This window comes from Micropterus dolomieu, linkage group LG01 (assembly GCF_021292245.1).
Source record: "Micropterus dolomieu isolate WLL.071019.BEF.003 ecotype Adirondacks linkage group LG01, ASM2129224v1, whole genome shotgun sequence".
Classification (NCBI taxonomy): Eukaryota; Metazoa; Chordata; class Actinopteri; order Centrarchiformes; family Centrarchidae; genus Micropterus; species Micropterus dolomieu.
In genome coordinates this window covers 2,479,873-2,505,655 of record NC_060150.1, presented here as the reverse complement: position 1 = coordinate 2,505,655, position 25,783 = coordinate 2,479,873, and the positions used below count along the sequence as shown (strand labels likewise).

Sequence of the window (25,783 nt, the reverse complement as noted above, 5' to 3'; positions counted from 1 at the left end):
AGATCCTGGTCATGGTAAAATAAAGTCAATTGACCGGTAGGAAATAGGAAAAGCCTGTCAAAATCACCCATGTATTCATCCCAACTTCCTCCCTACAACGTTTTGCGGAACTATAACGAAGCTACGTCATGCTACTTCCTCCTAAATAACGAGTCATAACATGGCCACTCGCTGTCAGTTGTCTTGAGCTGCAACGATTAGTCGATCAACAGAAAAGTAACCAGCAACTAGTCTGATAATCGATTAGTTTGTCAAGCAAAAATGCCAAACGTTCAACAGTTCCAGCTTCTAAATTGTGAGGATTTGCTGTTTTTCCTTCTCATACATAGTAAACTGAATAACTTTGGTTACTTTGAGCTTCAGGAAATTGTGAAAAGCATTTTTTTATGTTTTAGTCACCAACCAATATATTGATTGTTCAAGAAAATAATCATCCAAATACTCAATGATGAAAATAATTAGTTGCAGGCCTTCATAAATCGTATTTAGGCATTTGAACAAACAACTGATGTCATTTCAGTTAAAAAGTCTTTCAGTTTGAATTCACTAGCTTTATATAAACAAAACCAGGCTCTGGAAATGAGACTGCTCTCGTAGCTCAGCTGTGAACTCGGCCTGTTTCCCAACATGTGCTGTCATCCACTGCTTCTTCTTGTAACTGAGTAAATATTATTATTCATCAGGCTGTCCCTTGATTGCTTCCTGTAGAAGGAGAAGTGTTGATCGCTTCAATAATTCAACAACAAAACTTTTGTCTTTGAAGCCACGTTCCCGCACCCTTTGCCGACAATGCACTTTCCTCAAACCTTTCTTGTTGAATCTCAGACTGAGGCGCCACACATTCTTAAGACGTTGCTCGACCTCTTTCAAGGCGGCTTTGAAATAACTTCCCCTGACCTCGTCTTACCTCGGCGGCAAGAGCAGGCTTGACATAATGTAAATTCTTACTCGGAAGCTGATGAAAAAGGACGCTAACAGGAGGGGAAAAGGCTAGACGCATGCAGAGCGGCTGCTGCTGCTGCTGCAGTTAGCCTGTGTGTACTTCAATATTAGCTCTGACAGAGCGGCCCAGAGGACGCAGCTGCTGAAACCACATAAAACAAAAGCAGCTGAGAGGAGCGAGAGGTTCCGGGGACGCAGAGCTGAGCGTTAGCGAGAGGAACAAATGATTTTAGTCTGTCAGGGAATTCAGCCGAGGATACGTTTGATCTGGAGTTTGTGATTGCTTCTGCCACTGGAATTCCTTATTCTCTCAGAGATGTGAAGTGGGAGAGAAAATAGCCCGGGGCTGTGAAATCCAACCAGGCCCCGAACAAGAGGTGGAGATAAGACTTGCAAAGATCATGCATTACCAGCACCTTCATTTATTGATGGAGATAAATGAGCGAGAAAGATGAAAGACGGGTTTCAGCACTCATCATCTATAAATTCATAGAATATAAATGTAATTATGGTTAGTTATAAAAGAACAGATATCAATCATGGAAATGGGATGTAAGTAAACTCCAAATAGGATGATTATAGAGGGACATTTTCCAGCAGATAGTACTTTTTTAAATTTGAAACTATATCCTACTGTGGCAGTGCAACCCAAATTCATATTAGGTATTTAACCTCTTCATCCAGAGGTTCCCCATTTCCAGGGTAGTCATCCCTCAACCTCAAACAATGACGTAGTGCATGTGTAAATACCTTAAGGTTATAACTATTATGTTGTCGTTTTGGAGACATGTAGGCAGGCCTGCCCACAGAAATAACTGGGTCCCTGAAAAGGTCCAGTAAATGGGACCTCCGGAAATCTGTTTTAGTCATGTCAACGCATGCTGTGCTCTCTCTCCATCTCCTACATAAACACATACATGGCATGCGGTGCACTTGCTTTATTTTGACGTTGCGTACGACAAACATTACTCATACCATTTTCAGGAGACGGGGTTTTCGTTATGAAACAGGCTATATTTTACTAATCCAACATTTAAAAAAAAATTATTTATTGTTATTTTAATACGTAATGTTTTTTTTGGCTCAAAATTAAATTTGGCTATTATTGCTTTTATTTAGAATGAACATCATTAGCGCTGGACTGCATGGGCCCCCCTAGCAGCTGGGCCCCTGAATGCTTTCCCCTTTTTTCCCCCCCTTATGGGCGGCCCTGCATGTAGGACACACATTTTCAAGGCATTTTTGGAGTCAAGTCATTTTTATCTCTTTCGCCTCATTTCACAAATTACACATTTCCCTTAAGGGCCTTTGCAATCGATGCAGCATTAGACAAAGGGACAATATTTCACTCAGTAAGCCTCCTTGACACAAAGGCGTCTGTCCATATTGTGACATTGTGGTCCAAACATGTGTCATTAAAGCACTTTGAATGCAATCATTTTCAACTACAGCACATATGAGAGAACTTTGTATCATGCTGCACAAATTCTCTTTTAGGTTCAGTAACCGCGTTTTCTGTTTTTCACCTCGTGAAATGAAAGATTAGACATCTGTTTTTATGTTGTTATTAAGGAAATTTATCAAAATCTACTGGTTACTGGTGGGAAATGCAACATTTATTGAACATACTTTACCTCCTCCTGCAGAAGTCTGTGAAACCATCTCATAGTTTAAACTTTAAACCTCGCTGGCCTGTGATTAAGTAAACAGAAAAAGAGATCCATTAGAAATATCAGCAAAGAGCTAATGTCCCGTGCCAAATACTGTAAAACAACCAAAAGGCATCCCATCACTGAGTTTTATTTTTATTTTTCCCTTCTTTCTATGTCTATGTCAGGTCATTAAGTAGTAAGTGCAGAGTCGGGGTGTCCTCATGGCCCACGGTTGAGGCTGTGAAGACCGTGAACCGCAGCATCACTAATTCAATAGCGATCCAGGACCTTTGTTGCAGGTCACTCCACTCATTTCCTGCTTTTTAATAAAGACATCAAATTGCAAAAAATAAACCCGCAGACAGCTCTGACTAAAAGACTCTGATGTTGAACGGTGACATGGATGAAGAAAAGGATCCTATTAATTTGGCAACTTCACTTAAATCTGCAGGCCTCAAATGTCTGAGCATCGGGCATGTGTTCACATCATGAACTTTCCCAGACTTCTGACCCCAGCAAGAGAAAGAATACAGAACTAAACCAAACCTAGACCTACCTAGAATAATGCCCCCAAAAGATGAAAACTGAAATCACAGATCTCCACTTCAATCAACAGTTAATTCAGTGGAGCAAACGCTGGAAAACAAGATTGCCGGACCTTTTTCTGATTTTGAAAATGAACACAGATTAAATTACACATTAAGCTACTCAGCTAAGTCGTCTCTAATCAGCACTTTAGGTTTTACAAGCCGAACTCCTTGCGGGGCAGTAAACAGGCCTGTCTGCTGAGAGTTTAAAGGGCTTCGGAGGAATGTGTTTTACAGCGAGCGCCGCATTCTCCGGCATCTCTCTGGGCTTTGCGTTAGAGAGACTCTTTATGAGCGACAAGCTTTTCAAAACAAATGTCAACGCAGCTGTCGGCAGCCCAACGCACAAACACTGCCACCTACAGTAGAGAATCACCTTAATTTAATCTTCAGTCAAACGAGAAGACTTTCCCGTCCACCTTAACGGGCCTGTGGCTGATTGGCTGAGCAGTACAAGAAGGCAGGAAAGCAGGTGAAGATGAAAAATCCATCCATGAGTGGAGGTGGGAGAGAAAATCCATGAGGAGGTTCACCCACCGACTCTCAAGGCCTGTTACAGTGTCAAGTAAGTATTTTGAGTATTTATATTTCAAAATGGCTTTATTTTACCATCCTGTTAAACACTGAAACACGCCTTTGGCATATTTAAAACCTTCATCCAGTGTTTTCTGGGCTGACCAGCTAACCTCTGCCTTTATACTACTGCGCTCGACCTTGTTTACATTTCCAAAAGTGAAATGTTTACGTACTAAGTGGGTGGACTGTAATAATTTCTCCCTCCTCCAAGAACACGAGTAAAGGAACAGTCCTCTACAAAGAGCAAGTTTATCCAACTCCAGATTTCTGTGGGTTTCCTCAGACACCATGCAAGCAAGCAGCGCCCCCTCTCTGAATGATGAGATCCCTCTCACTATCATAACACACTGCTCACACGCTCTCAGAAACATGTTACATTAAGGAAGCTAATGGAAACTTACCACTGACCTACAGGCTGATGCTGCAGTGCAGACTTTGACATGATCTTACACACAAATATTTTGTCACAACTCTACACAAATTGTTATCACTTGATCTTTAGGCTACTGTTGAAGGACACTTTTTTCCCACAATGCAATGCACAAAGGAACTACTCACAACTGTTTATATTTAATAAAACATAAACGGTGTAAAACAGCTCTAAAACAGAATAAAAAAATGTTTTGCTTTCTTTGTGATTAGTTTAATTGATAGAATATTTCCAACATAGCACTTTAATCAATGTGGGCATCATTTACTGAACAAAACAGAAAGGTACTGTGAACTCTAACTGGGGAAAAAAGTATTTAATGATTTGAAAAAAAAATGTTTAACCTCGAGGCCCACATGCTACCTTTTTCTCCCACATCCATCTCATGTTAGTCACTATATATAATATGTTCTTTCTTCATCTAGGAACAGTTGTTTGGCAAAAATAAATTACTTTACAGCTTGATTAAAGATCCTCTTACATGCTTTTTCCAGGACTTTCAACTGCACTTTTCCCCAGCAGCTTGCTCAGTTGTCATCAGGTGACTCATCAGTCTTCAATCGTCAGTTTTTAATCAATCTCCGAACTGCATCTGCTGAGGAAGACCCTGACATGTGGTTAAAAAGATCCAAGTGTACTTGGAGTTAAGCTTTGTTTTGGTCAAATGAACCTGATCAGGTGCTTGAACAGGTATTTTGGCCCCAAGTTAATTTTCTTTGCACAGGAAATTATTTCTGCTTCTGTAGTTGCTCGTGTAGCAGGAGCCGCCGGTGACACCACCCACCACCACAAGAGTCACCAAGGCTCAGCGTTCTGTGCGGTCAGACGCCGAGTCGCCCTAACTGAGTCGATCACCGTGACGATATGGAAAGTGACGACTGGGCCAAAATGGACGCCACCAGCTCAATTACAGATCTGACAGTGGAACCGGCAGACGTGAAGGAGACTCTGCTTTCTGCTCTGACCTCCACCCCCTCCTCCTTCCTTCCTCCCGATGACACCGCATCACATTATCACAGCTGTGCATTATTGCATTATTATTACACATGTGACAGTCTAACAAGGCCGAGTCCCTCCTCCAGCTCCCGGTGTCAGTGCAGATGATGGATAGTGCTCTGCAGTCACTGATGCCTCATTCATTTCTATTAGACTAATATATAAATCCCCTCCAGAGTTCAGCCTCTGCCTCCTGAAGCTGGAAGACAATATTCATTTATGAATCAATTTCAGAAGCTTCTGGTCAAACTGGCAGATGAGGAGCCTGTCTGTCGTTATTTGTATCTGCCTACAGACGATCCCGCATCAGAAAACCTGCCTTCAACGTGGGCAAGCAAGAAATCTATAAACACAAAGAACAGCGAACAAAAAGTCCAGAGTCCTCCAGGCACACAAAATAAATATACTGTAATAAAGTATTATGCTTGTTTGACATGGTGGACAAGAAAGATTTATTCGATATTAGACAGAATAAATAATGTACTCATGATTTAGCTATCCAATCCGAGCTCTGATGAGAAGGAATTTCTACAATGAGTTTGATTGAGATCTGGCCAATAGTTGTTGAGATTTCTGACCATCTGACTGACATCATAAATTACATAATTTTCAATGATCAACACATATATTGATAATTATATGTTTGTTATATTGGACTTCATAAAATCAAAGGATTTGCCGAAAATTGCCTTACAGGGAGGAGGAGGGGAAATCCGGTAAAACAAGAAAACAAGATCAAGTACATTTGGATCAAAACGGATCAAATTAAGGAGGCAAGAGATCAAAGTTGTAGTAAAATTAAATATACAAAAACAAGTCTGAGTTGCCTTAATGGCAAAAAATGATCTTTCTCAGGTTTAGTTTTAGTTAGCAGTAGACATGAAAGGACAGCAGAGTCGGACATTGTCAATGTCACTGTTTTGCAAGTTGCATATAAGTCCCAAGTGCTGGCTCTGAAATCCAGGGTCACACCCATGTCAAGTTTTGAGTCCTAGTCCTTCCTAGAGAGATGGGCAAAGGCACCGTTAATTCCAAAAAGAAAAGGTTTTCCCAGTTTGGTGTTGAAGAACTTGACCCGGACTCCATCCAGCACCTTTGGGATGAGCTTTAACCAGCATCAGCTCTGGTATCTGAATGGGAGCAAATGCCTGCAGCAGGTTTAACAGCTGCTGGTGAAACTGAAAATAGAGTAGAGGCTGTATGAGCAGCCACGGTGATTACATGTCACATACTGTATGACTGAAATGTTCAGGTGACCATTTGACCATAAAACATTTTCTCAGCAGGAGAAAGATTTGTACGATCCAGAGCACAGTTCCAGAAATGCAGAATTATTTTTTGCATGGGTGGCCCCTGTGGGACAAATGTATTATTAAGGCGCGGCTCCTCTCATTTCAATAGGGCCACCTCCCTGCCGAGAGCGAGCAGGGGGCCCCCGTGTCAACGGCTGCTTAATATTAACTAAGGCTCTCTGAATAATCGCCATCCTCAGTACTGGAGGTCAATGCTGCAATAAAGTCTTTGGACGAAACACTGGTATGGTCCTTTAACAGCACACTCAGTACCTTCCAGAGAACGTGACAAACTCTGCAGAACCTGCCAGCAGTGTGCCGTAACTTCACTGGTTCCCAGGCAGTTTGTCCTTTCCTGGAGTTTCCTGAATTAATGACATGCTAACCTGCTGGAATAAATAATTGTCTGGGAAGGCTGACAGAGCTGTTTCTTAAGGTTTTTCAGAGGTGAGAAGTTGTTTCTAAAGAGTCTGAGGTCTAGCAGGTTTCACCATGTGTAAAACAGAGGGCTTTAGGAGCCTCTCAAGGGGTCGCAACATTAATCTGTGAATTAATCTGTGATTCATTAGATGATAAATCATATTTATTTCTTCTGACTTTTCTAATCATAGCAAGGTGGAGAACATCTGGCTTGTTCCTTTTCCTTTTCAGACCTTGAAATAATGTTTTTGTTTGTTTGTTTTTAGTCCTAACCTTCAGAAATATGTCCTTCACATGTTTCCAGATCAGCAATTAACCATCAAGTAACTGACTTTGTGGTTTAATGGCTGATCTGACAGCAGAATCACCGCTGAGGAGCTCGTTCAGTGACGATGATGATTCAGTAAACTCGGTCCAGCTCGAGGATTCAGTGTTTGTATGTGCACTAGACACTAAAATATTAACATACCAATGTTTTAAGGCCATGTCATTATTTAGGTTCTTCACTTATACAATAAGCACTGCAACAGTTATTCAACTGACAGATCAACAGAAAAATCATTGGCAAATGACTCGTCAAAATAAGTACTTTACTTTTTCCTCTTTTCATTTTTCAAGCAAAGATGCTGTTTCCAGCCTCTCAGATATGAAGATTTCCTGTTCTTCTGTGTTTGATATTGTCATAAATTGAATATGTTTTGACTGAACAAGAAGACAAGATTTGAACGACTCACAGAAACTTGAATGGATGTTTTTGTTACTATTTTGTAACACTGAACAGACTAAATGATCAACAGATAAACTAAAGATGAATCAATAATGAAAGTTTGTTTAAATTTATTTGCAGCCCCAGATTTATCCAGTATGCTTGCTTTGGTACCATGACTACCCTGCTCCTGTATAATTCATACAGTTTGGCCAGTAAAACATCATTTGTACCTTTATTTGAACCTGAAGTGTGGATGTTTAACTCTGTTCAGTAAAATGATTTGTATCGCGCCATGTACAGCTGAAAATACCTTCCAGACCTGCTTTAGAGGATAAATACTGCTCTGTTAACCCTTTCGTTTTTCCACTGTCTCTTCTGAACCTACTGGATAAAACGACAACGTACCGTATCATTTTGTTCAGTGTTTAAGGAGGGGAGAGCTGGCCAATCGTCAGCGAGGCTTTCAGTGTCATGAACTAATACAGCATGCATATTCATGATATGTTCCCATGCAAAATAACATCTGTTTTCCAACAACATGCCATCTGTTTGAGGGACTTTGTGATATTAACGGCTCATCACGGTAAAAAACAACAACGCCGGGAGCTTTTAAAAAACAATTGTCGTGGTCATTATCTGTGATATCTCATGCAAACAGAGTCTCCACCATCATTTACATGTAATCACACTCACACACACACACACACACACACACTCACACCTTAGTGAGGAGATATTCATTTACTTTTCAGACAGGGACTTGGTGCTCCGGTACAGGCAGAGGTTCAGCGTCTTGCTCAAGGACACTGTGGAACAGAAAGGTTTTCAAACTGGGACCCTTTAAGTACACTGGCGACCTGTCAAGGGTGCACCCCGCCTTTCGCCCGATGTAAACTGGGATTGGCTCCAGCCCCCCCCCCGATCCTGTACGCAGGATAAGCGGTTGACGATGGATGGATGGATAAACGCTGTTAACACACTTTCAGTACAAATTTAGTATTAGTGCTGCACAACAGTGGTGATACTACTTCTTAGGGTCTTTAGGAAATGGAATTCTGGATTTATAATTTCAGAAGTTTGCATGCAAGACCGATTTTAACATTACTGAGTATTTGTAATTATTTGTAGCAATTTCCACGTCTAGCAGGTTTTTAACCTTTAACCTGCCACGGTTTTCCTCACTGAACTCTAGCACAAAGTAGAACTTTCACAGGCTGCTGGTATTATAAAAAACGTACATGATTACAAACATGTACTACTATATAGATCTCAAGTCTCGTCTTTTTTGTAATAAAACTTTAATTTACACCTAAAGATGTTTTACCATAACTTCAACTCTGACTGCTGCTTGTAAGACACAGTTAAATGTTTTGTATGTATGATTTCAAGGCAATTTGATTATTTTCGCCTTATTCGCCTCATGATTTTGTTTGCCAGTAAAAATATGTTTGGTAGTGTTAGTAAATGGTCCAATGGCGGTACTGAAGTAATTCTCAGACACAAAAGAAGAGTGACGTAATTCCAGCAGTCAAGACTTAGTAACTCAACAGGAAGTTGAGTGTGAGCACTGGACTATCATACTAAAGTTTAAATGCTTGAATCGGGAGGGGAGGAAGAGGACTGAAGTAGCAGGTTAAAACAGGTTGTCATGGATCCTGGCGGCAGCTGAGGGAGGTCAGCGCCGCCACCTCGCTGCTCGCTGGGTCCTCCAGGTCTCCGCTCTCTGGAGATTTGAGGATGGAGGTCCTCATTAAAACGTCCCTTCGCTCTGCCCTCTCCTCCTCCTCCTCCTCACCCAGCCCACCTTCTCTGAGGATTCACACCACTAAGCGAATGCTGGGACAGTCCAGGTGTCATCCAGCAGGTGTCTGCCGACGGCTGCCGTATCCTGATTAGAACGCACAGAAAGACGGCAAAACTGGGGAAAGACTTTCGGATCCATTCAAGCCCCACTTTGTTATCTTTAATGTGTTCTCTCTCCACGTCACGTGAACAACTTGATATCATATCAAGTTTGCAGCCGGGGTCTTGTGAGAAAGAAGTCTCCTCTTTCTAGATGGTTTCAGCACGACATCAGCAGTTATTGGATCATAGTCATAGTGCAGCACGGCGATGAACTGACTTGAGTAGTTTTACAACGGCCTCCAGAAATGTGTCCAAGCACTCCAGCAAGGAAGCTAGCAACAATGGCAAGTACTTCTACTGATATTGTAGTAATTCTCTGACACAACTAACTGTCTCTGTATGAGCCAGAAGGTGTGTGAATTAAATAAACAAGGCATTAGACTCTTCTTCTTCTTCTATCCCCTTACAATTCCCTTGTATTGATTGCACTTATTTGTGTTAAGTCTTACTTCTTCCCCTCGTTATTTACCCCATTGATGCCATACGTGCTATTAGCCCTTACTAGTAGATATTGGTACCTTTTTGCATCGTCACTTTTAGATCTCGTGCTGTAGTTGATGTTCTGTTGATGCTTGTATGCTGTTCCTCAAATGTAAGTCGCTTTGGATAAAAGTGTCTGACAAATGAATAAATGTAAATGTACAGTGGTGAAGGCTTTAATGTTGCAGCTGCTGGGTATCAATAAAGTCCATTTATTTGTTCTTTATTATTAACCTTAATCTGCAAGGTAACTACTATTTCAGTCAGATAAATGTACTCGAGTAAAAAGGACAATATTTGTATGAAGTACAAAATACAAGTACAGCACTTGAGTAGATATTCTTTCCACCATGGGAAATGTCTCAGCGGAGGTTTTTATCATTGTTTATATACTTTGAATGTGCAGGAAGTCACATTAACAAGTGCAGCTTTAACAAAGAGTTGTTTTTTTCCCCCTGTATGAGTCCTAATTCAAACTGCGACTGCGATGTCAACTTGAGATGTCTGAAGTCTGATTTCACACATTTTGGTGATTTCAAACGTCCCACAGCTGCCAAATTAGGCTTTAAATATTGACGTTGCGCAGGAGAGGCAATAAAAGCTCCAGTGGGAAGGTGAGGTGCTGCTAACTGAACGTTTCATGTGGATTTTCCTCCACAGTCCCTGTGTAGCTCTCGCTCACCTGGACCTGAGGTGTAGCCATCTTTGATCTGGCACAAAAGGTCAACGGTGTGACGGCGGCGTGTGAGAACATTTCTTTTCAAGATCTTGACAAGAAAGGTGGTTTTGAGGATCCCGTTGTGGTCAGGCAGAGAAAACACGTTTTCCTAGAGGGGAGTTCGTCTCTGCTCGCTGTTTCAAAGCCAGAAAGCAAAAGGCAGAGAACAAAGCAGCTCTGTGTGTGAAGGCCGGCTGCTCAGCGAGTGTTTGTGTCTCAATTTTTCACCCCCCCCCTCCTCCTCTATCATTGGCAAAGCAAACCTTTAGCAGGGAGTGAACACTATTATTTCATAGCCTGTGAAAACAGAGATATGAACTGTGTGTACATTCTAACCACGGATCATAAATACCTGATTTTCTCCTCTAAGACTCCTCTAAGAGTCATCAGAGTGAAGAAAGTTGATACACCTTGTTCAGTTTTTTGTGTGCTGGAGGGCTTTGCCAAGGAGTACACAAGGAGAGCACAGACAGCATAAAACATTCACCACCTGATGCAACGGTGATTTAAGATTGTTAATGTTTTTCTCCCCCGTGGTGAAAATGGACTGACATGGTGCCAGAAAGCCTCCAAAGCCTGATTATTCTTCGTTGTATTTAAGACTCTCAGTTTATAAATCAACCTTTTCTCTTTGGAGGAGGAGGGGTAGGGGGTTGTTTTCTTTACAAGCTGGTTCAACAGGCGGGAAATGCAGCATCATTTTCCACTGCAATTAAGAGGGAGGCACTGATGCTGAGGCAGCACCCGGTGCCAGCTCTGTGTATGGCTCTGGCACCTTCCAGCCGTTTTCTGGAAAGACTTAACAGGCCCTGGTTGCATGTCTTGGCTCTGAGTTTTGAGCTTGAGTCAGTCTCCCCTGACGTAATCCTTTAAGAAATGGCTCTCCTCGCTGGCTGCGAACCACGCCGCCTCTCCAGCACATAAAGGGAGCCTTGCTGTGATTATCAGCACAGTTAATAACCCCAACATGAAGCCAAAGTTAGAAGAAAACATCTAAAAAGGCCCCCGCTCTCCTCTCCAGCTCCGCATTAGAGTCCATTTATGCAAAGCGTAGCCGGCCTGTCAGCGGCTAATCATTACAAGGATGATCGATGGTGTTTATTTTCTGATGATGGAACGCAACCCCCTGCCTGATGATAATTGTAATAAAAAGGACAGATCAAGCCGGCAAAGTTATTAAATTATCAGACCATAATTTGCATTAATGCCTGCGTTTGGGCTGCAGAGATGTAGGGGCGGGGGTTTGACAGAGGCCCAGCGTCGGCTTGTTAAGAGGGAAAGTCCACCTTGAAAAGCTCCCTGTGCCCTTGGCCCCTCTGCAGATCCTCCCAACACCATCATGACATAATGACACGCCTGTCACATGACGGAGGAGTCAGACAGGATTCACCGTCAGACACAGAGAGCCATTATAAACTCTAAATTTAGCTAAATTCTGTGGCATCCTTGTTTTCGTGGACCATGTAATCACAACCCCCCTGGTTTAAGTCCAGCTGTTGTTGCACATCATTCTCTCTCCTCTCATTTCCTGTCAGCTCTCAACTGTCCCATAAAACACTAGTGCACTTAGTAGAGCGCAGATCTCCACCGGGTGTTTCTGGGGGTATGTGGGTGGGGAACAGGGAGTGCAGGGCAGGTGGTGTGTCCATCATGTTGGGACGAGAGTAGTTGAATGAAGGGGAGATAATGTGCAGGTTACATTAACGAGGTGTAACCAGAGTAGATATGGAGACAAACCTCGGTTAATTCCTAAACACAGTCGGTGTAAAATGTCAGTTTCAAAAGGGAAAATGCCAACAAAAGAATCCGCCAGCACAAATGTTGCCCTTTACAGAAACAAGATTCCAAACTGAAGCGGTTGTTGATCACTTGTGGTCCATACCGGCTGGTGAGAGGAGTGACGAGTCAGCAATCAGCGGCGGTATAAAGCAGAGCAGTCATAAAAGTGCACAAAAAATATTTCCACATTTATACATAGCCAGACTTATTTGGCATCTTTAAAACCTTTGGGATCTCCGCCGAGATCTTAAATAAAGTTTTGTTGTCTTAAATCCGGTTTGAGTTTGTAATGACTGAACCACAGACGGGCTGCTGCATGTTTAGGGGTCGAGAAAGGTGCTAAATTGTCTTTGAGTGGCTGCATATCGCTCTGGATTCAAACACCAGTGGGAAACCTGAATAAAGCGGCTGATTATCCCAACACACACCAGCATCTGTCAGAAAACCCCTCTCAGACCTGAAGCCCAGCCCAGGCGGACCCTTGAACCATCAGAGCCGAGTGATGTTCATTAGGCGAGCGGAGGACTGTTTGAACGAGTCTCGCAGGGAATGGGAGCTTCTGGTTGGGAGCCAACTGGACGGAAAAGATCCAGCGGAGGGGGGGAAAAGAAAATAAAGAGCACAGAAAAAAAAGGAGGGCAGCGGCTAATGGGGCTCTGCTGCTTTTAAGTGCAGCGTACCAGAGGAATACATGAATTCCCTGTTAACCCACGATTCACAGCCGAGTGTCTGTTTCTCTGAGAACTTCAAACCCAAACAACACAGAGAGGCTTCAGACGGTGACACACATGTATTAACAAGTGTCCCGGTGGACCGATGCTGTATTACTGGTTGGAGCCCGTCACGTGACTGACTCGTCATCACGTCTTTCACTTTATCCGAAATCCAACACGTAATATTTTTTTTTTCCTTTGTCCTGCTCCCTTCTCATGATTGGCTAATCCTGAACCAAGCAGTACCAAGAGGTACCAAGCAAACTTCAAAAGCTATTAATGTCATGCAGCCAAACACTAGTGGAGATCACAAAGTTTCCTGAAGATACTGAATAAATCTATGTCTGAAAATCAAGGGCAACTGGACTTGGTTGAGATATTTCTCATCCAAAAGGCTTGTTCAGTTCTGACTGACTGGCAGGAGGTCCCAGGTGTTCAACGTCACCTTGATAACGACCCCACAGAGGTTAAATAAAACAGTTAGAACTGAAGAAGCCTCTTGGATGACAGGAAAAACTTCTTCACGTATCGTTGCTCTTGATTTTAAGCCACAAAGGAGCCTTTCGTGGTCAACTGTACTCGTTTAAATTTGACTTGTTCTTTAAATCACTTTTATTCTTTATTGCTTTTTCAGGTTCCACATTAGTTTTTACATTCTTTGCAATTTCCCCAACTTCCTGCTCATATAACTAATAAAGGCCCCAACACAGCTGTGGGCTGTCCCAGATTAACGTTACCAGAGGTGAGAAATCTTTGCTTGTCAGAGTGTGACCACCAAGGGCAGATCAATGCCCCGATTTCACCCTGATGAAGGCCTGAAGAAAAATAAACACAATGCTCAATGTTCCTTGTTTCATAATCTGTGTAATGTGTCCAAAGCAGCATCTAGGACACCTCACCTTCGCTAACCGAGTTTGACAACTTCACAACATGTTCAACTGACCAATAGAAGCACAGAGAGCGAAACTTTCGACCATTACCTTCTTTCTACTGTCCAAAAGAAAATACTCCTTTTATGAATGGTTCCAGTTTCACATGTCGATCATAAAAATCTTACCATGTGACAGCTGCTGCTACGACCCACACAAACAAACCAGCAGTCTGGAAAAAGCTCTTTCTGAATCTCACACAGAATCCCAGTTCATCACATTTTATATTCTGTACACATGTCGAAGTTACACACAGAAACCACCTACAGGTTATTTTAATCGCTGTGCAGTTTTAGATAAGAAGCTGTCTCAACTGATTCAAGGCTCAACACGAGCAGAACTTTGAACGTCTTGTTTAAACTCTTGTGCTCTTAAATTATGCAGAGAAAAAACAAACAGCTCCTCTCAAACTCTCCAAACACACAGGCAGAAAAAAAAAACACAAAAAAAACACACCCTCAATTATCACAAAAGGCAATTTAGACCAGATGGAAGTGGATTTAGATGAAGAGCTGGCTCTCCATAAAGCCCTGCACCAACCATCCAGGACAGAGCAAGGTCTCTGATGACCCTGACATGGGGAGGGTCAAAGCTGATGGACAAGACAACCACATAAATCCCATCTTTGTCTCTCCTGGGGGAAGCCATCTTTTATTTTCCCCTGATATTGCATTGAGAGGATGAACAGGGATCAGTTAAAGAGGAAACACACCAAACACATCACCGGATGTTAAACTGGATCAACATTAACAAATGTTCTGTTTTTATTTAATTTATTTTGTACAGTGAATGTCAAAGCTGACAAAACAATCCCCAATAAAGGTCAAATTACGTGCTTGTTCTGGAGCTTTTCACTGACTTCATCAACAAAGGAAGTTTTCTCAACTGTCACGAACTGTAAATGCTCCGTCTTTCACTATTCTGAGCACTTTGGCTTAAATGTTGAGCTTCAAGTATAAGTTGAAGCCAAGCTGGATAAGAAGTCAATGTGTGTTGAAGACCATGTGACACAGTCAAAGCCCCAGAACAAAAAAGTAAGCGGACCTTGATTGTAGACAGGCTCGAACTGTCAAGTTCAACTTGTAAGTTAGCTAAAGGGTGCTAAAGTCCTAAAATAGTTTTTAGTTCCATCACAACTGAGCTAATTTAATGAAGACCATGCGATATAATCAAAAGCTCCAGAAATAGCTGTTGAAAAAGTTGTTGACAACGTGTATGTCTAAGAATAAAGCTGTATTCCACAATCTTTTAGAACCTCGCGGTGTGTTAGCGCCGTCCTCCCGCAAAGGAAGTGATTCGTTTGTGGTTTGTTTTGACTAAAACTGAAGAAGAAGAACTGGGTGGTTGGTTTACCTGACAGGTGGCTTCTGGGAAGTGTAGTAACACCACTAAAACCAGTTCAACTACCAACCAGTGACCAGCTTTGAAAAGGACAGGTACCTGCACGTTCCTTCCTTCCTACTCAAACTGAGGCTATAACATCAGTCTCTCCTCCACGTTCACTTCCTGTCCAGCAGGTAGGAGGATGTTCTGTCTGTTAGCTCCTGCAGCTCTGAAGCGCCCTCTATCGGCACCAAGTGGAGCAACTTAACTGTGCAATCAGAAAATCCCTAGAGACAAACTATGTCCTCTGAAAAACAACAATAAATCCACCGAGAAGTTGCACAGGAAGAAAAGGCGAATAAGGAATGTTCTTTTCTTTTTTCATAACTTGTGAATTTCTTTGTCATTTAGTTTCCAGTTTCACTGTGTTATGCTGCTCAAGCAGATTAATAATAAATAATACATTTCCCTGCAGTGACAAATACCTAATTTGGAGTATATGTCAGAGTAGACTGGAATAAGATACAGTAAGTAAACAGTATTATTTTTTTCTGGATCTCTGTGGTCAATACTCACGTTGCACCACACACATAATTCATTTACTGTATGTTTTGCCATTTAATCTCAATTTTACACCTTTATCTCAAATCATATCAATTGCTTATCGGTTGTTAAAACCCATCTTATTCCACATCGTCTGATGGTACATGAATATTATGCGAACCCTTAAATGAAGTTCATTTACGTTTACACTGAGTAACATATCAAACTGGATGCCTTCTGCACCATTGCACACACATTTACACCAAATTAAGCCTCAAGTATTTACCATCTGTGGTAAACATTTGATGTAAAGTTCTGCACAATGTGAGCGGGTCTGTGGGGACGCAGAGGTTGGAATAAGTCGGTGGCTTTTCATTTCAGGACAGTCTCTCTAATCACTACAGGACACTCTGTCATTTATTTAGAGCTTCAACATTGAAGTTTAAAGCATGGAAACATCTCTCTGCTCTCCAACGTGTTCCTGGAGCTTTATTCTGCATCTAAAACTGTAACTGTCGGCCAGCTGCTTTATTAAAACTAATTAAAGCAGAAAAAATAGGAATAATCCCTCCTCATTGCAGTAGAAACTTCCACTTTAGTCATGTATGAAAACCTGGAATTTAAACCCACATTAAAGAGACTGAGTATGTTGCGGCAGAGCCGGGCTGCAGTGCGGGAGAATCCTGTTCTGTTAAATAATCATGATGAATAATGAAGGTGTGAGTCGGCCTGGCAGATCTCCCCTCCTGGGCGGACATTTAGTGTCAACCTGACAGGTCTCAGCGCAGCTCGGGGACGAGGGGGGGATGAAGTTGTCTCCATATTAAGCAGGCAGATTAGACCTGTTAAATGGAGGGCAGCGTGAAGAGGTGCTGTACGTGGACCTCCGGGGTCTGAATCTCATCAGGTGAGCCCGGGCCGAGCTGCAGGGACGGGGGGAGGGGGGAAGTCGGCCGGGCCTCTGGCCCGCCTCCACCACACCTCACGTATTCCGCATCCGCAAACTGGAACTGACCCTGCGCTTCTGCCAGCCTCCGCCGCAGCTAAGCCCGGCCCTTCCCATCACGCACAGGGGCTGCAACGAGCTCCCATGAGCCTCGGCCCGCTCCCTGCCATCTGCCGTGATTTATAGAAAACGGCCGATGATTTATGGGCCAGTCATTTCACAATGAAGTTGTTCTCTTTCATTTGCGCGACCTCCCGACCTAGCCGCCACTCCCAGCCAGGTTGGGGAAATGCGCGCTAATCATACACTATGAGGGCCTTTAAACAGGAGGAGCTGGTTTAAAGGGGGGGGGGGGGGGGGGGGGGGGGGGGGGGGGGGGGGGGGGGGTCTTTAATGAAATTAATTTTCAACAGCATGTGCATACTGATGAAACAGGCAGGACTCTGCGACAACCCGCGGCCACCGCTGAGAAATGCTAACGAAGCCATTTCAAGGTCTGACGGCGGGGAGGACTCATCCAACACCGCAGCACCGTCCTCACGGTCCGCTTTGATCAACGAATGAAACGCCCCATTAGGAGCCAGCGATCCAACGAATGTGTTTAAAGATTTAGATAGTGTTGGTGTGGCCCTGCAGATCGTTCATCTGTAATCACCAATATGGCCGGATCACAAGTTTAACATCTACCTCTGTGTCTCAGTACAGCACCTGAACAGAGGTTCTGTTCATCATGAGTCACAGACACAAGAGTGAGCGAGGACCTGCCAAAATGTGGACGTGGCTTTAATTTCTGTAGTTACTGTTTTATGATTGAGGTCAGGGTGACAGGGACTGTTTATTACTTCTGACATATCATTTCCCATAAAACTTCAATTAATACTATTTTATTTTTTATTTCCTTCAATCACTGAACTCACCCTGCCTGTACTCTCTTCTATGGCTTCTATCAATTTATTTATTTCAACCAGTATGAATCTTACTTGTATAATAATTAGCCCTTTTCGTGTCTCTTGTTTAACGTACTGGAGAATCTGAATAGTTTTTCGAAAAAATGAACAGTGTGTGTTAATTGTGGAGAGTCTTACTGATCTTATGATGTGTAGCACGTCCATCTTGACAAAGGTTTTAACATTTATATTTGTATTCAGCTTAGAAGTAGCTCAACCAGGCGACCCGGTGGGCTTTAGGAGGTTTTATACACCAAAGAACTTCTATAAAAAAACAAACCAAGCTTCTAACTGAGACCTGCATTTACATGTAGCCACACCAGGCCAGTAAAAGAGACGGGCCTCTAATTGAAATCTTACAATATATACTCAGTAGGCTATTCAGATATTTGTTTTGTTACAAAATAAAAAAGGCAAATTTGAAACAAGATTAAATTGCCTTACAGTAGCAGTGATGGAATGTAAGTAAGCACATTTCCTCATTTACTCTGCTCGGAGGTCAAAGTTCAGCTTTTAGGATAATCTGTACCTGCCAGCAGACGATGCTCTGAGTCAACGACACGAGGGGAAAAGTCTGAAACCCTGAGCTGAGCTGTCCCTGTCTGCCTGCTGCTCCCTGTGGATCTGACTCACTCCTGGTTTAAGGGGTGAAACTCACAAAAGGAATCCAGGATGGCCTGTAACAGAATAAAAGAATCACAGGTTTGATCTCGGCAGAAGCCTCGTGCGTCCACCGAAGTCTCCTTGAGCAAATTAACAGCTTTTACCAAAAAAAAACAAGTTAAAATAAAGACCAGAGCAACAAAAGCAGATGATTCACATCAATATTCAACATTTGCTGAAGAGTCAACGATTCACCAAACATTAGTAATTATGCTCAGTCAAAATAAACCTGTGATAGGTGTAGAGAAAGAAAATCCATGGCTATTAGAGTGTGCAGAGTGCCATCTGGTGGTGGTTTCTACCCCTTTAATAATCCTACACAATGATTGTAGTTTCTAAACTTATTTTGAAAATCTGATGCCAACAGTGGCCGTCAAACAGAGCATTTCACTCACACTGTTGCTCAGTAGAAACCCCCATTAACACATTATTCAAACATATGGAATAACTACAGCTAAATTCAAGACTGTGCATTTGAGATAAAAAAAAATATCTAAGGACTTGAAAAAGTTTATTAAAATTCCCAAATTACCTTCCAACCCAGAATGATGAAGAAAAGAAGATTCTATATTTAAGGATTTAGTCACTAAACATGAAGGCAAACAAAAGTAAAAGGGAGTCCCGGCTTCCATCAAATAGAGCACACCTGTGCTTTTTCATGCAAGTGCACATGGGAAATGAAGTTTAAAGATCAAACTATAATAATGTCAAAATACTCCATTACACGTCCTGCTTTCTAAACCTTACTGAGGACAAGGACATGAAAAGAGACAGAAGACTGTAAAAAAATGTATAAAACTGTGATAAAGAAATGACAAAGACAAGAGTTTAGAAGTCTGATAGTTTATTTCAAGTTCTGCAAAGTCTATCACAGGTGAAAGAGAACCAAACATGTAAATATATACAGTCATACACAGGAAGATAAACCATAAATATTGTGTAGCATGAAATAAAACAAATCAACTAAAACAAAAAGACAGGAGCCATGCACTGTAAGTGGTTTCAATGGAAAATATTTCACCATTGGCTTGAAGCTTATTTACAGCACTGCGTCTCTTCTCACATTACCTTATGACGTCCACCTTAGGAAGCAGTGAATATTAGTGTTAGTACAGGTTAGTATTGTACAGGACAACCAGGTATATTGCCAGAAATCTTTACCCAAAGGCACACATTCAGGAAATCAAAAAGTATCTTCAATGTTTGCTTGTTTGCTTTTATCAAACTAACTATATTTGACAGCAAACGCAGCCGGAAATATCCGACGATTCCCATGAAGTAAGCATGCGGACATAGTTGCAGTTTTAAATCACACTGTACAAAAAAAAAAAAAAAAAAAGAGTAAAGGGAAATGAATTTAAGTCGCCTAAACTGCAGCAGGCTAACACTGGATCACTGGACGACGTGCTGTAAAGGACTTCATTGGTTCTAAAGGTAACATTCAATCCAGAGTTAAATGCTGATCAAGTTGCCAAAATCTCACAAGCGAGAAAAGTGACAACGGGCACTGGTACAGTACATTTAACAGTCCGAGTAACGAGTTTGAAGAGATAAAATAAGGCCTGGAAATCTTCAGTAACAGCATCCTTCACTGTCAAAATATGGGGAAATGTGCTTATTCGCTTTCTTGCTGAGAGTCACGTGTTCAGACCGATACCGCCCTCATGTCTGTACTGTGAATATAAAGCCACTTAGATTAGCTAAAGACGGTAAAGAACGGGAAATGGGTTTTTAGCTGTACAAAAACAGAGGTGATTAATTAAGTAATACTTGTTGTTGGTGGCCCTATTGATCCCCACTATACATGGCAGTCTCATTATTTTCCCAGGCACCCAGAAACAAAGCACGTCCCCCAAAGCTGAGATGATAAGTTCATTAATCAGCTAGCTGTTGGACAGAAAATTATTATGCACCAATTTTGATAACTGACTAATTGTTTAAAACCCCAGCACCGGCTTCTGAAATGTGAATATCAGACATCTGTTAATTTGGTTTTCAGAGAATAATGATGATCATTTTTCCACTAATTACTAACATTTTATACACTAAATAATTACTCGATTATTAAATAAAATAACTGTCAGACCTGTGGATAATGAAAATAATTGTTGGCTGCAACCTTACAGTATGCTCATGATGGAGTAATACCGCCTTACCTAAGGAAGTAATTTGATACACAATACAGTTTTACAACAATTTAATATAATATACATGAAAGTAATTGAGGTATTGTGTACTTAAAGGGTACAAATTTCTAACTATTTTGTGGATAATCAAATTATGTAGAACCAGCTGATATGGAGTGAACCGGGGGCTTTTGAGGCCCCTGAGGCTCTTAGGCCCTTAGAAAGTTTTAGCTTTGTGTGCTGGAATATTTCGTGGCCGGGCGCAGGGATTTCTGGACAGAAACAGGCTAGCTGTTTCCCCCCGTTTCCAGTCTTTACGCTAAGCTAAGCTAAGCTAACTGGCTTCATATTAAGTGTACAGGTCATGGTCTCAACCTTCTCATCTAACTCTCAGCAAGAAAGCAGTGATTTCCCAACACAACAAACTATTTCTTTCATGAGTTAAACCTGCTCTGTTGTCTTTGTTTGAACTTCCCTTGCAACCCGTTCTCTCACTCCGAAGTCGTCACAAATAGACGCAAGGTCAAGACCCCTTGGCATAAGGTTGTAGTAACGCTCTGGGGGAAACCCTGTAGCGTCAGTTATGAACGCTAAAAGCAGGGGTAGAATATAAATAACAGAAATGTCTGAGTGGGGAGGTGGTTTGGGTGGATGGGTGGGCCAAAAGTGGGCAAGAAGACTTTTCCCCAGGAGGCCGGTGTTTGTTTCCCCGTGTGAAACAAAAAGTCAACATTGTTTTTAGTGAAGTTAATGGTTAAAAACTTTTCCTAAACCTAACCAAGTACTTTTGGTGCTAACATAACGCATATTTATTGGTGCTAACTTGATCGCGGAGCATTGCACGTCCAAAAACAACGGGTACCCGGGGCGTTACAAAGCGATGCCAAGGGGTCATGACCAAACGTCCATATGTGACGAGTTGGCATTGAGAATGAAGCACCGGGAGAGTTCAACCACTCAGAGGGTTTAACAGTTTCAGTGTTCAGTCAGTTAAGTTTTGCTCTCCATCATTTTAGCTGTACCTAAACCCTTCTGTCGAGATACAGTACATACGCTGGAGTTATTAGGCGCGTTTGTTAGTATTAGAATAAGCAGCAGTAACATTTTATTATAGGTGCACTTTTAAAAAAAATGACACTTCTGTACATTGACCAGCGAGAGCGTCTCAAAGGAGGAACACAATGGAAATTTACAGTGCTTCGACGTGAAAATCCAAGCTGGATTTCTAAGAGTTTATTGCTAATGTCCACAGATCAAACACTCTCGTTCATCTTTTCATTTTTAACGCTGGCGCTTTTTACAACTCATCAATTAGCATTGTCGCTTGCTTTTAGTAGCATCTAATCCTTCAGATTGTCAATCCTTCTGTCAGATTCAGGTATTGCCCATTTGTCATTTGCTAAAATATTTCACATTTTAAAAGGTCAAAGTCTCAAAGTGACTTACATTCAATTTAGGATCAACTGATACAGAGGCGTTTCTTCCCAAAAACAGTCGAACTGTTAAACCATCTCTTTAAAACAAGAATACATTGTAAACAGTTTGTCAGCAAAACACAATAAACCACTGATTATTAGTTCCCTGCAGACAAAACTGTCATAAATTAAAATACTGATACTATTTTTGTGACATTTAGAGCTGAATCTTGACTTTTAGATGACTTTTCAGTGTAATATAATATATATTATATATTACAGTAGTCTTGACTTGACAGCTTGTGGATTTCCAAGACTGTAAGATAGCAGACGTAAAAACCAATAAACTCCCAGTTTAAACAGAACTGGGTCTTTAGATTCGCACCCTTCTGGGACAGCAGAGAAAAATACCTCTGCTGTCTTTCAGTGGTTTTATTTTTATTTTCTAAAATCAGTATAGTGTTATTTCTGAGGGAATTTTGTACTTTCAGTCTTTCAAATTAATTAAAAATCCACTGTAGGAAATTAAATATATATATATAGATGACAAATTAGGTCCATGTAACGTTTATCAGTTAAATTTTTCATTAAAAAAAGCTATAACATAGAAATTGAAGTGAATACATTTTTTTTAAATGTAATGTTAATCAAATAAATGTAAAGAAAAGATTTAAACTTTAAAATGTTCTAGCTTTAGACTGTTGAATTAAAAAACAGATCTTCATGCCTTCCTCAAGACAAGGTTTGTGTCCCACAGCCAATTGATATACTTGTAAATGTAGTAAAAATAAATACAACTTTTCTAACAACTACAAAAGCCTGGCGGACAACTTTACATAAAAACGTCTTTAAAAAGCATTTTTGTAGTTTTACTTTTTGACGAGGAGATTGTGTGAATGTGTTTGGTCCCATTGTTCGACAACACCAACACGGATAAAAGCCAGCTTCTTAGGGGCAGAATTAAATCTACGTGGATGAAAGAGAACGCAAACGTAGTGGTGAACAAAGCGAGGACAATAGCTAATTTTCTGACGAATATTGCAATTTAAATTGTAATAATTTTCTGTAAGTTAAACTCCAGACGTGTATTTGTAGCCCACATGACTTTAAAATCAGAGGATTGTTATAAGAGGTCATCAAATCTGAGAAAAGTCAACTCTCATTTTCACTCCTCATTTTCTAGGCCAGTTTAAGTAAATAAATTACATCAGCGGTGAACGTAACATTACTTGATAATATTACTACTAATAATATTACAATACAATCATGACATTCAAAAGTGGTGTCAGCTATTGATAACAATTACATATGGCCTGCTGTGGTAATTACTGGACAGATTTCTGTTTAATGACAGAATCAAACTAAAAAGTACATTTTTTGTTGTTAATTAGCTGCAGCTCAGTAAAGCTGCCGTCACTGACTGAAACTTCCACCTCCTAACGCTCATTAAGACACTGTTAATTATGCAAGTTGTAATTACTTTTTTAATTGTACTCTTTCAAATCACAATTTCAATATAAAACCGATTCATCATTCAGCTCTTCAGGCAACATATATGAGGTCGGAGGCATAATTTTAATAGCTTGTGTTTTAGACGAACCCTGTGCAAAAACATCTAGTTTCAATTTTTTCAATCCATGTAAAGGAGGTTTTACATTTATGAAATAAAATGTTAGTTTATTATCTATTACAGATTTTAAAAGGGAATTCCACTGACGAGTGTTGACACATTAAAAGTCCTTCTTTTCTTCACGCCTGGAAAATGATCTTAAATAACAACGCTGATATCTTCTGCTGGTAGTTGGGTCCAAAATAATAAAACTTTCTTTAATCGCTGTAGTGCTTGAAATCATTGGCCAGCCAAATGATCATTCAATGTAAACTAAGATGAACTTGGATTTCACATTTTTTTAAAGCTAACATGTTTTACTAATATATTAATGAGTAAAACAGCAGCAAAGAAACTTCTGTTGTTGTACTCATTAAGGTGTAGTTTCAAAATCAAACTCCTTATTTTTGACATATTAATCTTCAGATGGACCCTTGAATTCAGCCTTTTAAAGACTAAAGTGCCACTTTATTTCTCAATACAGCACATAATTCACCAAATGCACGTGCTCAAATTGGAAAATATTCCAAACACCTTTAAGAGTGATCCACCGGGTACAATGAGGCAGTAGTTCAGGAAGGAGAAACACAGGTGAGAGTCACGTCCTGTCAAAGCTCTTTACATTCAATATACAATAAGGTTTGATGTGTCAAAGCAAAACATTGTTCAAAGAAGTGGATTAAAGATACTAAAAATGAATAAAAATACTGATAGCCACAGGTTTCCTCCTGCACTGAGAGGAAGGAAGTTACACCACGAAAACTCTCTTCTCTTTCCGTGATTTCAAACTCACCTCAGGTCTTTTATAAGTGTAAGAAGACGGTCTCAATGCTAGGATCATCTTTACATCAGCTGCAAAGAGCCCCTCAGGGCCGGTCCACGAAGTAAGATGGGCTTGAAGGTGAAACGAGGCGCGAGTAGGAAGAAGAGGTCTTTGTTTCAGGCAGACCGCCTCTAAAAATGGTTCCTACGATCACCTTAGGTCCATCGCGCGTCGATGGAAGATAAAAGTTTTGAGGCTCTTGACTCTAGCGGTAGTGTGAGAGAGGAGGAAGAAGATGTTGGTTCAGTTAAGAGTGTCGGGTTCTTCATGAAACGGCTTAGCTGCCAGGATCACCTTACCTCCCAATAATTAGCTAAGCTTTCAACATGATAAGGAGATGGTCCAAAAACTTGTGGAGCCACGACAGCATGAGCTCCTCAAGACGCCTCCAGCTTTATCAGCAGCTGAAGGAATGAAATGGGAATAATATTGAAAACAGGAAGTCGGTTCAGACGATGAGGATTTCACGACGCTGTTCGCGATGACGTTTTGACTTCCGATCTGTCATCGGCTGATGGAATGAAATGCTCTCTGTGTTGCGGAGATGATGAAAGCTAAGCGTGTGCTGTGGGAGTTAGTAGGAGGAGATGTCGGAGGAGCTGCTGCTGTTGCTGGTGGAAGTCTGAGCCCTCTTGATGTACAGGTTGAGCAGCTTCATCTGTAGGAGGGAAACAGCAGGGGTGTTAGAGGACTCCACCTCTGAGGCTACGAGACTCTCTCTCCCTGAAACACTCACGGTGGGTTTTTATTTGAGTGAGTCTCAAACTCCCTGCTCCATCCAAAGCTCTGTTTCCAAACCTAACTTAGTGATTAGACTTCAGGAGTTTTGTTGTAATGAATGTTTGCACAAAACACGTTTTAAGTCTTAATTGTGTATGTCTCGCTCAACACTACCAAGAGAAGGCTACTAATTTCATACCGTAGATGCTCGCACAGTTTATTTGAACAGTTAGCCTGAGCTTTTCTGTGGGAACCATCCAAACGGGGCTAACTGTAATATTTCTTATTGTTTAAGTTAGACCAGGGGTTTTTAAAGTCTGAGACTGTCGGACTCCCGTTAGACAAAGCTTGGGAAAAGGCCCTCCTCACACTTTGAACACCGTTTCTTTCTTGCAAGAGAGATCTTGATCTCAGTGACACTTTCTGAATAAAATAAAACAGAACTTACTACTGATGTTGTGAAATGGATTCTCAGTGCAGGAGAGGTTATCTGACCTGCCGTCAATCCTTAAATGTCATAACTGGTCGAAGCAAAGGTCA

At 41.3% G+C, this 25,783-nt stretch overlaps 1 protein-coding gene across 31 annotated transcripts in view; it reads right to left on the bottom strand.

Annotated features, from left to right (window-relative positions):
- The window catches only part of LOC123971095 (CLIP-associating protein 1-B-like), a 103,441-nt gene that overhangs the window by 30,582 nt on the left and 47,076 nt on the right, over positions 1–25,783 (bottom strand). For 21 of the 31 annotated variants that reach the window (XM_046049693.1, XM_046049728.1, XM_046049769.1 and 18 more), the window contains one exon: positions 19,378–25,181. In XM_046049693.1, the coding sequence (XP_045905649.1) occupies positions 25,098–25,181 (84 nt within the window). In that variant the 3' untranslated portion in view covers positions 19,378–25,097. Of the gene's footprint in view, positions 1–2,576; positions 2,635–4,668; positions 4,783–18,416; positions 18,565–19,377; positions 25,182–25,783 lie in introns of those variants that run through there. The other 10 variants (XR_006825127.1, XR_006825131.1, XR_006825132.1 and 7 more) reach the window with 7 other exon arrangements.